Raw genomic sequence first — 17,176 nt, 5'->3', positions numbered from 1 at the left:
CCTTCCCTCGCCCATTTATTTCCTTTGTTTTGCCAAAATTAAAATAGACATATTCTGTTGCTTCTTATGGTACCACGTTTCGGTTCAACAATTAAATAAGGTTGTTACTTGTTAGGTACAACATAGCCTTTGTAATCTCATGTATCGCTTTATAAATTTATTAGGGAAATAAACTCTTTTCTTCTGTCTTGTGCTCCGTTGTACTATCGATTGTTTAATTTGTCGTTTAAGTGTGGAGATTTAAACACGTATCAAATTTATTACGTTTGTTAAAAAGAGAATTTTGTTACATATAAGCTAACGCAGATTGAGTAAAATTGGATTTTGGTTATAAGGTGTTTGAATTCCTCCTTTTGTGCTGTGGTGTAGATAAATGAATCTAGGATAACATGCTACACAATTTTATACCAAATCTGATTTTATTTATTGTTTCATCTGAGCATTTATTCCGTCTTATTATACCACAACATTTTTCTTTTATTTCTTACGTAAAATTTGCTTATTACTGTTTGCTTGGCTTTTGGAAACTCAAATTCCCATATAAGGTTGCAGTGTGACGATGTGAACGTTAGAAGTGACAAATTAACTTATTAAATTGTTAATAGGTATCTATTAAGACTTCTTTAATTTAATTTGATCTCACACCATTATTACCGTTACCAATCTCACTTCTATATTTTGATGATAGCAAATTAAACAAATTTAAATAAGTACTCATTAACAATTCAATGAACGTCATGAGCCGCTGCCAAAGACGAACTTGTCGAACCTTCTGGACTGGACTTGTTCGGGTAGAGAAAGAGAGAGGTCGGTATTGTATTGTAGAGGGTTGGCTCCAAATGTCCCCACCACAAAGTGCCGACCAGTCGCCTCAAACCATCAAAAAGTTGTAAGACCATACTATATGGATATGTATTGATCCCCTATTTCCCATTACTCCAAATATCTAATATCTACATGCCATTGGTTGCTCTGTGATTAGATAATTCCAAAAACATAAAAGAGAGGAAGAGACGATAAGACCGAGACGGGATAAGAACAAATGTCACCAGTCCACCATTCTTATGTCTCACTATCACATTATTATTTTTCTTTAATTTCCATTAATTAAAGTATATTATCGTTGTTAATACAACAATTTACATATTTTGTTTGCTAATTAAAAAGTCGATGTTTGCTAATTTACAATTTACATAATTTTGAATAAAACTAACCTTGTAAATGAAGAAAAATATAACCAAAAAGCCTAACAGAATTGAAAAAAATGAATTTAACGAAAAGTTATCGGTACTGTTCATTTTAATGAAAAATCACATTTTACACTAAAAAGTCAATCCTGATACTATTTATAGCCTAACAGAATTGAAAAAAATGAATTTAACGAAAAGTTACCGGTACTGTTCATTTTAATGAAAAATCACATTTTACACTAAAAAGTCAATCCTGATACTATTTATTTTACCATTTATTTTATTCTTATCGTTAAAATTCAAAAATTTTAAATTATTTTCATTAGTTTTTCTTTGAAAAAAAAGAAACGAATATGAGTTGGAGCATTTGAAGAAGCAGCCCCGCCGAATGACATTCACGGGTCCGTGCTCATGCGTTTTTGGACATTGGGTTTGGGTGAGCGCGTTTCTAGGCCGTCTAATCATAGAGCTGCAGTGGGGACCATTCAAGTTTGAATTTTAGTTAGTTCAGTTGATTTCGACCGTTGATCGACGATCTCACGCTCAAAATTCAAAGGGGGGAGGGGACAGGGTAGGAGGACTAGGAATTCGAATTGGACACGGACGGGAAGGAAAATAGTGCCCTAACCCAATAATAGACGAATACTAAGTGGCCAGTGCAATATAATTGCAAAAGAATAAAGGATTAGGAATCCCTACTAACTATTTGGCAACTGTTTCCCAATCAAATTATATAATTAACCTGACGGCATTGCCCTTCTCTCCCCCAAAATTATGCAAATTACAAACATCACATATCAAATAATCAGCAATTTTTCTTTTAATTTTCCCTTCTTTTTTGGATTTCATAATTCATATCAGAATTTAGAATCAGTTATCTAGTTAAATCTTTTACTATATAACAGTAGAAATACATATGTAGATAATAAACATAGTAGATCCATGTTTCAAGCATATTTACTAAATCCAAACAACTTTTTTATTTAAAAACTACACCAAAAACTAAAAGAGGTGTCAATGCTTAACCTAATGGTGCAAGCAGGGAAAAGAATCCACAAAAAGTCTTAGGGAGATCAAGAAGCTGATTGTCTATGAGCTCAGTCTGACTAGAATATGTAAAGTGCTTTTCAACCGCAAGAGGCACATGGGCAGACTGACAACTTAATGACACAAATGTCTAGGAACAACTCTATTCATACGTCAATCAGGCCACGTGACGATTCACAGTCAGCGACATAGGCCTAGGATGAGACGTAAATGTGGTCGGACCAGCGGTCAGAGAGACAAGGTTGGATAACCAAGAACGAGCAAGGCGCTTGGCACACATCATTTGGAAAGGAGTGTCATTTTCGACTGAGCACCTATCACTTCATTGGCAATACTTAGTCAATAGGTGAAAATGTGTCAGTACGCTAGTCTACATATTGGTGGCATATTAAATGTCAGATTGGGAAAATCCAAGGTTGGGGAGTTCTTGAGGGCCTACATAAAGGGGCGAGACCTCTTGTATTGGGGTCAGACATCTAAAAGAAAAAAAAGTTCATGTATTAGTTGAGAGCTATTTTGAGTCTTGAAATCAATATAGTCTGACCAAGTTTTGAGGAGTGAACCACTCAAATCTTCGAGTCTATTTCATTTCAAACAATTTTCCAAACCCACCAAACATTTAGTATTTTAATTTGTTACCTTACAAAGTTTGAGCATTAACACAATAAACACAACATGAAAACAAACTCATCCCAAAAACTTGATAAGAAGTCTGCCGACTCAAAACGAGTCAAACTGAAAATACGAGCTCTTATTTTCCGGTGATGCAGAGTTTTGAATTACTGTCACTTAGAGTTATTAGATTCAATTGAGGAGCTGTTCCCTTTTCTTATACAAATGCTTCTTCTAAACGTTCTAAATTTGGTATAAATTGAAGTGTCTTTGACCGCGCAGGTCAAGTCCTGCATCCATATATATACATATGACGCGTCAGGACTCAGGGCAAGACAACTAATAACAGTATTACTAGTTAATTAAGTGAATATACGTTTGATTTAGATATAGATAAGTGCGGGGTATTTTTGGAAATTCAGGTCACCTTTCTTTTATATAAAGTCCAATTTTTCGGACACGGGTAGAGAAAAAGAACTGGACACAAACCAGGGCACACAGAGACAGAGTTTTTTGAATTGAAGAGAAGTTTTTCGAAATAAAGAGAAGTTTTTCGAAAACAGACGACACCGAAACAGAAAGAGAAAGACGGGAATTGAGGGAGTTTTTGAAAAATATGGGAGACGTGATACTGTACGTGGAGGAGGATTCATGCTCGGCAGTTTCGCTCTGCAGGATTTGCCATGAAGAAGAATTCGGAAGCTCCGACCATAAGATCATGGAAGCTCCCTGTGCATGCTCTGGAACTGTCAAGGTACACCTCAAAACCCTTTCTTCTTTTCTCTTCGTCTTTTGGTTTTCTGATTCCGTTTCCGAATAATCCTGAAAACGATTTATAAATTCTCTTTTTTTTTTTCTTTTGCTTTTTCTCAGTTTGCACACAGAGATTGCATACAGAGGTGGTGCAACGAGAAAGGCAATACGACCTGCGAAATATGTCTCCAGGTAATATTCAGCTGATCAGATTTCGTATCTCTGGGTTCTTTCGAATTTTTCATTTTTTGTTCCGTATTTTATTTTGTTTTATGTATTAAATGAATTGTTTTTGCTGTTTTGCTTCGTGTTTACGTATTTCATCAGTCTTGAAAAATCGTAATGGGTCCGTTGTCCTTTTTTTGTTCTTTTTCAAGTCGATGAAACGATGTATGAAAACATCGTTCCCGGTTTTGTCTGGATTCTTGGCGTTTACAATTTGTCTTTTTCCCGTAACTTTGGTTTATGTTCAAAGTCTTTCTTTTTGTCTGGGTTAGTTATGGTTTTACTCTTTGCTTCCTTCGTTCCGATGCAAAACTAAATAAAACGTTTCATGATTAATATCGTAGTCCTGAGTGTTGTAGTAGATGTTATTGGCATTCGGAAAAATCATTACATATCATCAGGTCCAATTTCCGTTTGTGTTTTTATAACCAACAAGTGCGCTATAATTTTTTAAAAGTGCTAATAATAGCAAAATTTAAATTGGAAGAGAAAAAATGGTGTCGATGAAGTTTGACTGACCGTAAAATATGTATATATGCAGAGCTATCAACCAGGATACACAGCACCACCGCCAAAAAAGACGCATATAGATGACTCAACAGTAACAATTAGGTACGTCTCATATCTTCTTAAGTATCCAGAATTAGATATATATCCGCATTCGTTGCGTTACGATATTTAATTATTTCTTCAATTTTCATTTTTCTATATAATTAATCAAATGCACGTTTATTTCCGTATTGATGTTAATATATAGTTAAAGAATGAGGCAGCCAGACTGTTTTGCAAGTAGGTCTTAATTCTAATGGTTGTATTAACAACATGGGAATGTGATTAGGACCACTAATTGGAATGTTTCTAAATTCGCATGTCCTTGATTTGATTTGATTTGTTTTTAATATGTAATTGTTTATTTGGTTGCAGAGATAGCGTGCAGGTTCCGAGAAGAGAGCAAGAGGAAGAGGAGGGCGCAGGAAGCCCAAGATTAGCAATAGAAAATGGCTACTCTGCGTCTCAATGCTCGTCTGCGGTTGACAGAAGTGCATCTTATTGTCGATCTCTCGCTCTCCTTGTAAGTTTGTTTTCTCCACATCTTTATGCACGTTGTCTAACCCAATATAATAGTCTAAAAGGAGCATTTTTTTCTATATTAGCGATGATCCATTTTAAATTAATCTAAACTCTAGAGAGAAGAATTCAAATTTGGGTGCATAGAGCACGCAAATTATAAAAAAAAAATTGTCAATTAACCATGAGTTTGAATTGCATTGCAGTTTACGGTGGTGTTGCTGGTGAGGCATCTCTTTGTGGTGATTACCGGTACCGACGAAGATTACCCCTTCACGCTTCTAACTGTAAGTACCAGTACTACTACCAGCACAGTACCTACCACATTGTTATTTTGGTGTGCAAATCTTCCTGCTAAAATGTACTTGTTAATATGATGTTGTTGGGTGGTAATCTTGATTTGGCCGCGTTTCAGGTGCTTATTCTAAGGTCTAGCGGGATTATCCTGCCAATGTACATATTATTTCGAACAATCACGGCCATCCAAAACAGCATCCACCACCAGTATCATCGATATCATCGTTATCAACAGCAAGACTCTGACTCTGAAGATGAGACCGATAGCGAAGACCTGGCTGACAATGAAGAAGCTCAACAACATCATATGGTTTGACACACTTGTAATTGTTTTTTTGTTTTTCCTTCCATTAATTTGTAACAAACAGAAACAGTAGAGAGCATCATACGATCCATGCCCATCTGTCTTGACGTATATACAAAAGGAAATAATATCGATTCATTTTTTTAATGTTTCTTTGCTTGGTTAAAGATTCAGGTTAAGGTTTCGAAATCAAATCCTGAAAGTAAGGAATCGAAACCACCCACCAAACCTAACCCAGAATAAATAATTAAAAGCATTAAGTAGGTTAATGTTTAGGAATTCAGCAACCTGGATACTGATCAGTACTCAGTAGGGTCAACAACTCATCAACCCAACATATACAACTCACTTTTATGATAAAAGATAAATAATAATGTTACACACTAATACCGAATTAAGCAACAACCTTCAAAGCTTGTTGGGTCCAAATTCGGAACCAATATGTCGACACTTGAACAATCATTTACAACGGACGACAGCAATTTGCCCTATTCTGGTGATGATATAGCTTCTAAGCTAAAGAGTTGGTCAATCCTCCCCAACTAGAACCAACTCGCTTGAGGCTCTAAATATCTACTTGTCCCTTTTAGTTGCACGTTCCCAGAACCCTTGGTAAGACAAGTAGTAAGAACTAGAATTTGCTAATGACTAAAATGAGCAATGCATAGATTCATCAGAGTTTATTGCTCGCAAGCTTGTCTGGTTCTCATAAAAAGTTCCGGGTCATGCTCATATTAACTGAGGGCAAGGTGCTTTAAATATAGATTGTATACATGTTGAAGAAAACCATAGATGACAGCGAGATGATGGCTCAGATCGAGATCATGCCTCACAACCAAATGATTGCATTTCAATTACTCTTCTTGTGTTAAAGATGCTAGTAAGGAAAGCAATACAAGGCAAAGATCCTTACCAGCTAACCGTGCAATGTTCACACCATAGCTTTTAGGGCATGCACCAGGACTCATCCTGTAAAGGAATGTAACTTCTTCCACACCTCCATCTCCATTTCCAACTTGGCATGCCATATGACAGAGTGAAACCTATCAAAGAAGCAAGGAAATAAATTAGACACAGTTCAATTTATAGCATCGGCGTACAAGATGATCTTATCACCAATCTTGTCAAAAGAAAATATAGATCAACCACAGAAGAATGAGAAAAATACCTTAGAATTATTTTGATAATCTACAGCTAGTCGGTGATAATGGGTAGAAAACATTCCTCGGCACTGGGCCTTGTAGATAAAATGTTCAAGAACTGATTCCCTGCCAGTTCAAGAGGACATACAAAAGTTGAAGAGGAAACGAATGAAAAACACAAGATTTGGGTAAAGGCAAAATCATTCACAAATATCTAGCATGATTGGCTCTTACGCAATGGCTTGTCCATCATCTAAGTTGATGTTCCACGTCCAAGTTCATCCAGTGCCACCAATGAATTTCGAGTAGCTGATGACTACAAACAATATTGAAATATATGTTTAGCACAATGAATTTCTTAAATCATAACACCTTCGTCTATAATTTGAAAGAATTTCAGAACCCAGAACCCAGTGAACTGATATACTCATTACACTCATGAGTCATGGCACTACATATTGAAATAAGTTGAGAAGACATGATTTATGAATTTTCAAGAGAAATGCATATCATAACCAAGATTAGAACCAGATGAAATTTTTTCAACCCACACTACCTAAACAATCTATTTTTATGAACACGGGAAATCAGAACAATACATTTGTAACACTAAATTAGTTTGAACCAAGTTGCTCTAAATAGTAATCTCACCAGCATTGTTGCAGTTTCTGATAGCTCTGTCAGAAATGTATACCATGATATTATCTTTAGCACCCATACAAACAAAGATTCGGTCAACAGGAGATAGCTCAAAGCTCTCTGCAGGAACATCTGCTCCTAACTGCTGAAGAAACAAAGGCGAAAATGATCACACATTGCAAGGCAATAAATACAAGTAAGAAATTCAGACAATAAGAGAAGACTACGTTGCTAAAATCACAACCAAGCAAACTTGGCGAATAAGAGTAGACCTTCCACCCATGTTAGGACCAGTGAGAAGGGTAAAGCTCGCATGGCCAGAACCTCTAATGGCAATGTCGTTGGATACAAATGTACCCTTTCCTCAAGAATCACTTCTAAGAACAGGATGTCCCAAACTTTATGCAGAATAACGGGGTACTTCATTACTACACGATGAACTCATGACCACTGGCTGACAAGAGGGTCCTTCAAAACAATCACTTGCAATTGCTAGACTGATTAAAACATCGATTTCTGCAACATGTGGGGTCAATGTCACCAGTGAACATAAAACAGACTAATTACTGAATTCATGGACTTGTTTCTAGAAATACATTTTTAGAATTGTTAAAACCCAAATGATTCGGAAATCAACTATAGTTAAATCTGTTTAAAATGGACCAATATTTAGCTACATCTTTTGGGGAATCAAGCAGTACTCTTAGGTATGAGTGTGTGTGTGTGTGTGTGTGTGTGTGTAAGTTCTCTTATATTGCACAGCATAGCAGAATGCACTTACTAAAAGAAAATGCGAATGAAAAAATATGCTCCAGACTCCAGTCAATCCACCGAAGTTTGACTAACATATATCAGAAGAAACCAGCCAATGCAGAGGGAAAAAGATTGCATACCTGCAATCACAGAGACCAATTGTCTCCATTTAAGACAATGCTCGCCAACGTCCAATGAACCTCTGCAAAATGCTTTTTAGCGAGGACTCCTAATCAGTTCAGCTAGTGAGAGCTCTGTCAATGACTTCTTGATATCTGGTGTCCAGTACTTCGACAAACCCTGCATGTTTGAACACAAGGAAGGCATGTTCGTATTAATATAAAGCCATTAAAGCTACTTAATTTACCATTCCAAAGATTTTCTAATTACCTTTTTAGGCAAATGTAACTCATAATCCGAAGGAATATTGCTGCACAGACTTTCCGGCATTTCCAATAGGTAAGAATCTTTTCCAACTGTGACATAAGTGATCTGCAACAGACAACAGAAGGCCAAAGTTACGTGAGATTGTAAAGTTTCTACTTAAAAGTGTACTACTGGGAAATCAAAATGCCAATTTGTCTTCCATAGAAGTTCTTACCAATTTATCTCCAAGTAACTTTCTCTTCTTGGAGGTGTTTTGCTAAATGAGACTCTATCTCCTTTACTTTTTCACAAGCAGAGTCGTACTCAATATCGACTCCTTCATGAGGTATTATATGACCTGAATTATTGGCTTCTACCCAATCAAAGGCATCCTTGAAATGTTTTAGAACCGAGTTAACATCAGGAAGACCTTTACCTGTAAAACAATGAACAATAAGATGCCAAGATTTCTTTAACAATGAAAGATGCACATGCATACCAAAAACAATCTTTAAGGCACGAAAATCTTCTTATGGCAAGATATAAGATGGGAAACAATATCTTTTGAAATAATACAAATATAAACGCAAAAAGCAACCTATATCTTTTAAAATAATACATATATAAATGCAAAAAGAAAACAATACCCAGTGTTAGCAGATGATGCAGTTGTGCAGATTCAACATTTTCCAAGATAACTCTAAGAGAACAGCATGTTTGATTTGAGCCATGAGTTCACAACCACGTAAAGCTGAAATAAATTCCTGAAGCTTTTTTTTTTGCAGCATCCTCATATAAAACCACTTTATTAGCAGTCCTTCCGCAAGCATTACTGCATCCAGTCACATTCAGTTACTGTAAATCAATCTTTGGATACATCAGTAAGTTCTCCATAAGCATAAAATCAACTGTTATTCCTAGCTTTACCTACTAGAGCAGACACGCACAAGCAACCGCTCCATGTCCAGAAGCCTAGAAATTCCGATAGTGGGACTAACTCATTCACCCTGAAGAGTTGCTTGTGCGTTAGTCCCACTATCGGAATGAGGTCTTGCAAGCCATGTTCTAACTAATTCCGATAGCTTTACATGGCTTGCTTAGAACAGTTCTCTCAACATCCCAGAATTCCGATAGTGGGACTAACTCATTCACCAGAGGACTTCTTGTAAAAGCTGCAAAACTACTTAGTCCTGAAACAGAGAAAGTGCAGATAAGGCCTCAGCTCAGACAGGAGACAAGACAAGGCACTGCACTCTAGATCATCTCCAAACTGGTATTGGGAAAGCAATACTAGTAAAAAACAGATCCATATGTAACAAGCAATTCACCAAAACGACCTTATGATACATCTTCATCAGCCTCTTATGAAATGGTAATTAGGAATAACATAGTCACAATTTGCCCCAATGATTATATATATGCTCAAATATCTAAAAAATAAGGGAAATGCAGACAGCCACAAAGTCCAGCAGGCACCAGAAGATCACACTATCAGACCTTTTACATGAAAACTAAGAGAACAAGATGAAAATGATGTTCGACTAGACTCATACCTGCCCAAGAATGACCTGGCTGGGAGCAACATCAACTACACACACCCCAAAAGGGCGCTCTGCAGTTTGGTTTGCCAAATTCTGAGAATTTTCAGTCATTGCCATTAGATAAGAAGCATCAGGGTTTGCTGACACCATCTCTCCCTCAGTTAGTGTTCCTTTTGTAACCACTGCACATATTTCACGTTTCATAACCTATACACCAAGGTAAATTCAGAAGTTAATACCATTTTTTCATTAATAGCTTCAATCCGGGTATCAAATTACAACATGCAGTGCTAAGAATTATAATATAGAATATCAAATTAATCAGATGACAAATATTCAAGGATATATACCCACAAGTAAAAGATGAGCATACCTTATCTCTAGAGCCATCCTCTTTACGACGAAGATCCATCTGTTCAGGTGTTTCTGCTCCACAACCAGAACTCGATACCCCTGCCAGTCAAGGCAGCTTAAATAAATCTCCCTCCATAGTGTGAAAGAGGCTTCACATAGATGCTGAACTTCAACGAAAAAGAGTAAGAAAGATATCTCCAAATAAAGTGACAAGAGTAAAACCAACCTTCCTAGCAAGTTTCTACACATTCATTGAGAAGTTCTTCTCCGGAAATCCACAATGGGGTTGTTCACCCTAATATTAGGCAACGACAAATCACTAACTAAAGAAAAACAAATAGGAAGCACAATGGGTGCATCCAAAGCAATCCTAACAAAACAAATCTCAGAACAATCGAGATAAAATGTGAAATGAAAGAAAATGTTATCTGCTCACCCACAACAGCCAACACCAAGACAAAATTTCAAGATATATTATCTTCATATACTGCAGACCAAGTTCTTTTGCTGCAATATGTGCATCCATTTCAAAAAGTTCATAAAACTAGCCCATCTGCTCAAACAAAAATGAGATGTTCCTCATTTGCCAGCAATAATGACCCTGAATTTGTGTAGCATAATTTGCCATTACTTAGCTACTGGTAAGGACGAGCATACCTTGAAAAAGAGAACTTTGTCCATGTGCTTTGACTTAAAATCCCACCATTGTCTCTGAAATATTAACATCTCACTAAATTAAGAGTGTTCATAATCGTTAATGCCTCAAAACCCTTTAGGCTACTAATCTATCTAGAAGCAATTACCTGGCCACCTGATAACTCTTTAAGAATGCGGGAGGTAAATACAGAGTTCTTGGATCATAATTTGCATCTCCAAGTCATCTTCTTTTGGCATCCGTGCGCTGTCTGTTTCCATACCAGAGCAGTTGAGCAAAACATGTATGAAATTGGGCATCTACATGCAAACATTAATGGACTAAAATTTTATCTTTTCATCCCTGTCATACACAAAACAGAAATACAGTAACAAATGCTGTCAGTATAGAATTATACGATGCCTGTAGCCATACAACAAGCTTCAAAGTCAAAATTAACAGTAACTAAAAATGGAAAATAACGGATTGCATTTTGACATAACAATCCCCAATTCACAACTGCAAAATAGTTAGGCGTACAGTAGGATGGACCTAAAAACACCATTAGGAATAAGTACAAGAAACTTACTCCCCGAGGAAGTGCAACTTCTCAGCTTCACGCAAGCTAAACCTTGCTGAGGCATCACCAGATAAAACAATATCCATCCCATTAGTCGCCTTTGTCACTGCAGTCCAGCAGACTCAAATTCAGTTCCACATAGAGCATAAACCAAATCAAGGTAAGTTAACTTGAGCATCGATTGGCTGGCAATAAAAAAACAAATGCAGAACTCCAATAAGACACAATTACATACAATAGATTTTCTAATTGAGTCATATAAGATAGAATAACTCTAGCTTGGCTTACATTTTTCAAAATATGGTAAATCTACTTCTAAAACAGCCATAGAAACACACATACATGGAAAACAACTAAAATAATGAAGAGAGGCACATGAAAGCCCCTCCAAAATGTAGTAATTTTCTTGAACAAAATCACATTTCTCATCTCCAAACAAAATCAACAAATAATGAAGAGACGCACATGAAATTGATCGAATGGTCAATTACAAGTATGTTGTCTAATCTAATTGCCATAGCGTCAAAGTATATCAATAGTTATGAATGCTTGATTTTTCTCTTATTCATCAATCAAGACTTCAATCACATTATTAATAACTCGTTGTAAGCTACTCATTCACCCTCTTAGTGCAGATAATATTCTTAATTTGCACAAGTTGCAAATTGAAAGTTGGAATAAAGTAAGGGATAACAATAACGAAAAGTAAAATTGGGCCAGGCCCAATATACCAACCAGTGGTTGGCCATTGCGCTCAGTTAGGTTCAGCCGTTTGATACTGGCCTGCTGCAACTACAAACTCTGCATCTCCTTCCTCTTTCTTCACCCATCTTTGAATCTCGATTCTCGATTGCTGAAATCTCGATCGACCAGAAACTACTAGAAGGTCCGTTCATGGCTACCCAATGACTCTCTTTCTAAGAAGATCCTCCTCATCCGCCCAAAGCCACCTACTCTACTCTCAACCGCACCCAAGAACACCACTCTCAGATGTCCACCTACGCCGCCGCTTCACCGCCGAGCTATGCTCTTTCTATCAGGGACGAGAAAGACGGCACCGCCGCCGAGAGCAAGTATGCCTTCCTAGTGGTTGCTCTCTGCCCCTGTCTGGTTTGCTTCATTCTTCTCCTCGTCGTTATCTCTATCATTCTCATTGTCAAATTCCATTTCTTTTGCCACACCCCACTTCACTCTTTATTCTACAAGAAAAATTGCTAACTACATCCATTACAATCCCCAATTTTACAACTTCAATGGTTGGCATTGAATGTGGTCTTAGGGGGTTTTCTAGTGCCACCGCTGGTGGTTCGGATTCGGGTGCTGAAACTGATAGTGAGGACGAGGATAGGAGGGGGAGTGTTCATGTTAGTTCTAGTGCAGACCCGGAAGAGGTCGACAGGGTATGCAAGGTGATCGACGAATTGTTTGCCTTAGATCGGAATATGGAAGCGGTTCTTGATGAATGCGGGATTCAGTTGTCCCATGATTTGGTTGTGGCGGTGTTGAAACGCTTCCAGCACGCTAGAAAACCCGCCTTTCGGTTTTTCTGTTGGGCTGGGCAGAAGCCAGGGTTTTCGCATGATTCTAGGACTTACAATTCGATGATGGGCATTTTAGGAAAGACCAGGCAGTTTGAGACCATGGTGTCGCTGCTCGAAGAAATGGGAGTGAAGGAGCTTTTGACAATGAAAACATTTGTGATTGCTTTTAAAGCTTTTGCTGCTGCCAAGGAGAGGAAGAAAGCTGTTGGCATTTTTGAACTGATGAAGTCCTACAAGTTCAAAGTTGGCATCGATACTATTAATTGCTTGCTTGATACTCTTGGAAGGGCAAAGCTGGGAAAAGAAATGCAATTGCTTTTCGAGAAGTTGAAGGGGAGGTTTACACCAAATTTACAAACTTATACCGTACTGCTAAACGGGTGGTGTAGCTCAAAGAATTTAATGGAAGCAGGGAGGGTGTGGAATGAGATGGTTGACAAGGGATTTAAGCCTGATATTGTTGCGTATAATACAATGCTCGGAGGGTTGTTGAGGGGTCACAAGAGGTCTGATGCTATCAAGTTGTTTGAGGTCATGAAAGCCAAGGGCCCATCTCCCAACGTTAGAAGCTATAGTATTCTGATTCAAGATTTCTGCAAGCAAAAAAAGATGAAAGAAGCAGTTGACTCTTTTTATGAAATGCGAGAATCTGGGTGCCAGCCAGATGTTGCGGTTTACACGTGCTTAATCACAGGGTTTGGAAATCAGAAGAAGATGGAAACAGTTTATGAATTGTTGAAGGAGATGAAGGAAACCGGTTGCACTCCTGATGGGCGGACATACAATGCCTTGATTAAAGTGATGACGACGCAGCAGCGAATGCCGGATGATGCAGTGCGGATATACAAGAAGATGATTCAAAATGGCGTTGAGCCATCAATACACACTTTTAACATGATCATGAAGTCTTATTTTCAGACTAGAAATTATGATATGGGTTGTGCAGTATGGGATGAGATGATTCAGAAGGGGTTTTGCCCTGATGACAACTCATATACTGTTCTCATTGGAGGTCTTATAAGTCAGGGAAGATCAGGAGAGGCCTGTAAATATCTAGAGGAAATGGTTGAGAAAGGAATGAAACCTCCCCAGCTTGATTTAAATAAGTTTGCAGCCGATTTCTCCAGAGCTGGAAAACCTGATATTCTTGAGGAGTTGGCGCAGAAGATGAAGTTTTCTGGTAAATTTGAAGTCTCCAATGTCTTTGCAAGGTGGGCTGAGATGATGAAGAAAAGGGTAAAGAGAAGAGATCCTATTGAAAATGGTTAACAGTGAATCTTGGGTTACTTGACGAAGATCCATGATACTCAGCCTTAAGGATGACGAAATGGCGAAGGAGGCATCATGGTTTCCAACTGAATCCATTTCCTTCCATACCTGCTCCAGTTTTAGCATGCATCAACAATTTGTTGGGCATTGACAAGATACAATTTCTGTTGTACATTATCATAGTTCGTGCACATCATTATCATTTGCGTATTTGGTGTTGTAACTGGTTCCGATTTCATGTACTTCAGCTGTACGTATCACTTGATTTTATGTTACTCGTTCGCAGTCAATTATTTCTCCATTATTGTTTCCTAGTTTTGGAGGAGGTTCCAAGTTTGAACGACCTTCCGCAATTAATTTGTTAAAGATACCTACAAGGTCATCTCCAACGCACCGAAAAATATGGAATGAAGTAGTATATTTGAGTCAAAATCTCTCCAATGCAGTGGAGACTTAAAATTCATATACAAGTCTCCGGCCAAAATATATCTGAATTTTAATATGAAATTTGAGCTCATGCCAACGAGAAAATAAGATTTGAGGTAACAAAATGTCAAAGTCCAAAGTTTTCTCCTCCATTCAGAGGAACAAGAAGCACCAAACTAGAAAACGTATATGTTACTGATGAGAGACGACTATGTGGTATACAAAGGGAGAATCGACATGTTAAACTTTTCTTCCCATTCTAAATTTTTTGTGACTTTTATTCTTATAAACATATTATATAATATACTGGACAATTTGCACAACTGTTAAAAGTTAATGCTTCACTTAAACTGATTCTGCTTGACTGAAACTGATTCTGTATAAAAGGGCTGACTGAAACTGATTCTGTGTAAAAGGGCTGACTGTTGCCTTTATCAGTCGACCCATTCTCTTTATCAGTCGACCCAATTACTTCAGTCGGCTTATGTATTGAGCCATATATATCAGAAATATCTGAATGAAAAGATAAGATCTCTGTTTTAAGAAAAGGCATCAGCCCTCTGTTTCCAAAGCTCTCTGCACTCTGTTTCTTTGATTTTCAATCTTTATCATTTTATTCAAGTTTTATTAATGATGAAAGATTGTCTAAATACCAACATGGTATCAGAGCCAATCTAATCAAAGAGTGGGGAGTTTTTTTGATTCTCAAAAAGGGGGAAAATTCTAAGTGAAACCCTAGAATCAAAATTTTTCAAATTCATGGCTGGTTCAAGTAGCAGTGGTGAGATTCGAACTCCTATCTTCAGTGGAGTGAACTACGACTTCTGGAGGACAAAGTTGAGAACAATTTTTGTATCTCATGATTTGTGGAGCTTGATTGAAGATGGCTATGTTGTACCTCAAAGTATTGTGGTTTTGACAGAGACTCAAACAAGGGAGCTGAAGGAAAACATCAAGAAAGATGCAAAAGCTCTTGGGGTCATCCAAAATGCTATCTCAGATGAAATTTTTCCGAGAATCTCAAATGAGACAAGTGCCAAATCAGCTTGGGATGTGCTGGAGAAAGTCTACAGAGGCTCTACTAAGGTAAAGGCTGTCAAACTCCAATCTTTGAGAAGAGATTTTGAGTATATAAGAATGAAAGATGATGAATTGTTAGATGATTACCTGAGTAGATTGTCTGAGATTATTAATCAAATGAAAAGCTATGGTGAAATCTTGTCTGATGAGAGAATAGTTCAGAAGTATCTAATTAGCTTGCCAAGAAAGTATGACAACATAGTTTCAATCATAGAGGAGACTAAGGATTTGTCACTAATTAGCTTGCCAAGAAAGTATGACAACATAGTTTCAATCATAGAGGAGACTAAGGATTTGTCAACTTTGAGTGTTGAAGAATTGATTGGTTCTCTCAAAGGTTTTGCTCAGAAACTATCTAGACATGACAACAATGATGTAGAAAATGCTTTCCAAACACTTACAGTGAATCCAAAAACTCAAGCTAGTTCAAGTCAAAGCAAAGCCAACTCCAACAAGAATTGGAAAGGCAAAAACAAAGTGTGGAAAGGAAAGGGTAATTTTGAAGAGAAGAAAAAGGTTGAGAAGAGTTCGTATGTTTCGAAGTGCAAAATTTGTGACAAAGCTCATTCTGGGGAATGTTGGTTCAAAGGAAAAGTGAAATGCCACAAGTGTAGCAGATTCGGGCATATGCAAAGGGATTGTACTTACAAAGATAATCAGCTAGCTCACTACACCAAAGCAGAAGATGAAGAAACCAATATGTTTTATGTTGGTCAAGATACAACCGTCCAAGAAGAAGCTAAAGTTTGGTTTGTGGACAGCGGCTGTAGCAATCATATGACGGAAAATAAGAACATTCTCCATAATGTTGACACTACAAACCTAACCCGAGTGAAGATGGGAAATGGGCAACTAGTCGATACATTGGGAAGAGGTACTTTTGCAGTGCATACGAAGAATGGAAAGATGTTCGTCAAGGATGTCATGTTAGTTCCTGATTTGAAGCAAAATTTGCTAAGTCTTGGACAACTCATTGAGCATGGCTACTACTTATATTTTGGAGACAATACTTGCAAGATATATGATAGGAGGAATCGTCAACAACTCGTGGCTAAGATTTAGATGAGGAAGAGTAGAAGTTTTCCTCTCACAATTGAGTATGCAACTCAATCTGCATTCAAGATGGAAGTGCAAGAAGATTCAAAGCTATGGCATAAAAGGCTTGGCCACTTGAATTTTCAAAGTCTCAAGAAGCTACAAGAAAAAGAAATGGTGCATGGGTTGCCGAGTATCTAAGAAAATGAAGAAATCTGTGAAGGGTGTGCACTTGGGAAGCATCATAGAGATTCATTTCCACATGGTAAAGCTTGGAGAGCAAAAGTTCCATTGGAATTGATTCATACAGATGTTTGCGG

General features: G+C 37.5%; 3 protein-coding genes across 3 annotated transcripts; 2 read left to right on the top strand and 1 right to left on the bottom strand.

The window, feature by feature from the left end:
* Positions 1 to 2,699: 2,699 nt before the first annotated feature.
* Positions 2,700 to 5,643, top strand: LOC103449217 (uncharacterized). The gene is made up of 6 exons (XM_008388502.4): positions 2,700 to 3,603; positions 3,723 to 3,794; positions 4,369 to 4,439; positions 4,752 to 4,899; positions 5,102 to 5,182; positions 5,311 to 5,643. The coding sequence occupies exons 1-6, from the start codon at positions 3,466 to 3,468 to the stop codon at positions 5,506 to 5,508; spliced, it is 708 nt and encodes a 235-aa protein (XP_008386724.1). The 5' UTR covers positions 2,700 to 3,465; the 3' UTR covers positions 5,509 to 5,643.
* Positions 5,644 to 5,833: 190 nt separating this feature from the next.
* LOC103449281 (DNA mismatch repair protein MSH6) lies at positions 5,834 to 11,591 on the bottom strand. The gene is given in 23 exon segments (XM_070808553.1): positions 5,834 to 6,539; positions 6,665 to 6,764; positions 6,873 to 6,892; positions 6,895 to 6,954; positions 7,290 to 7,329; positions 7,331 to 7,422; positions 7,489 to 7,793; positions 8,171 to 8,214; positions 8,216 to 8,270; positions 8,273 to 8,330; positions 8,421 to 8,522; positions 8,632 to 8,656; positions 8,658 to 8,832; positions 9,044 to 9,119; positions 9,122 to 9,175; positions 9,177 to 9,228; positions 9,324 to 9,389; positions 9,581 to 9,666; positions 9,950 to 10,144; positions 10,311 to 10,390; positions 10,780 to 10,844; positions 10,949 to 11,002; positions 11,515 to 11,591. Coding segments are annotated over 23 exon segments (2,070 nt in total). The 3' UTR covers positions 5,834 to 6,350.
* A 670-nt stretch (positions 11,592 to 12,261) lies between these two features.
* LOC103449215 (pentatricopeptide repeat-containing protein At3g62470, mitochondrial-like) lies at positions 12,262 to 14,605 on the top strand. The gene has a single exon (XM_008388501.4). The coding sequence runs from the start codon at positions 12,411 to 12,413 to the stop codon at positions 14,313 to 14,315; it is 1,905 nt and encodes a 634-aa protein (XP_008386723.3). The 5' UTR covers positions 12,262 to 12,410; the 3' UTR covers positions 14,316 to 14,605.
* Positions 14,606 to 17,176: the final 2,571 nt, after the last annotated feature.

Source organism: Malus domestica, chromosome 11 (genome assembly GCF_042453785.1).
Source record: "Malus domestica chromosome 11, GDT2T_hap1".
In the NCBI taxonomy this organism is placed as follows: Eukaryota; Viridiplantae; Streptophyta; class Magnoliopsida; order Rosales; family Rosaceae; genus Malus; species Malus domestica.
This window is presented reverse-complemented; position numbering and strand designations above follow the sequence as displayed.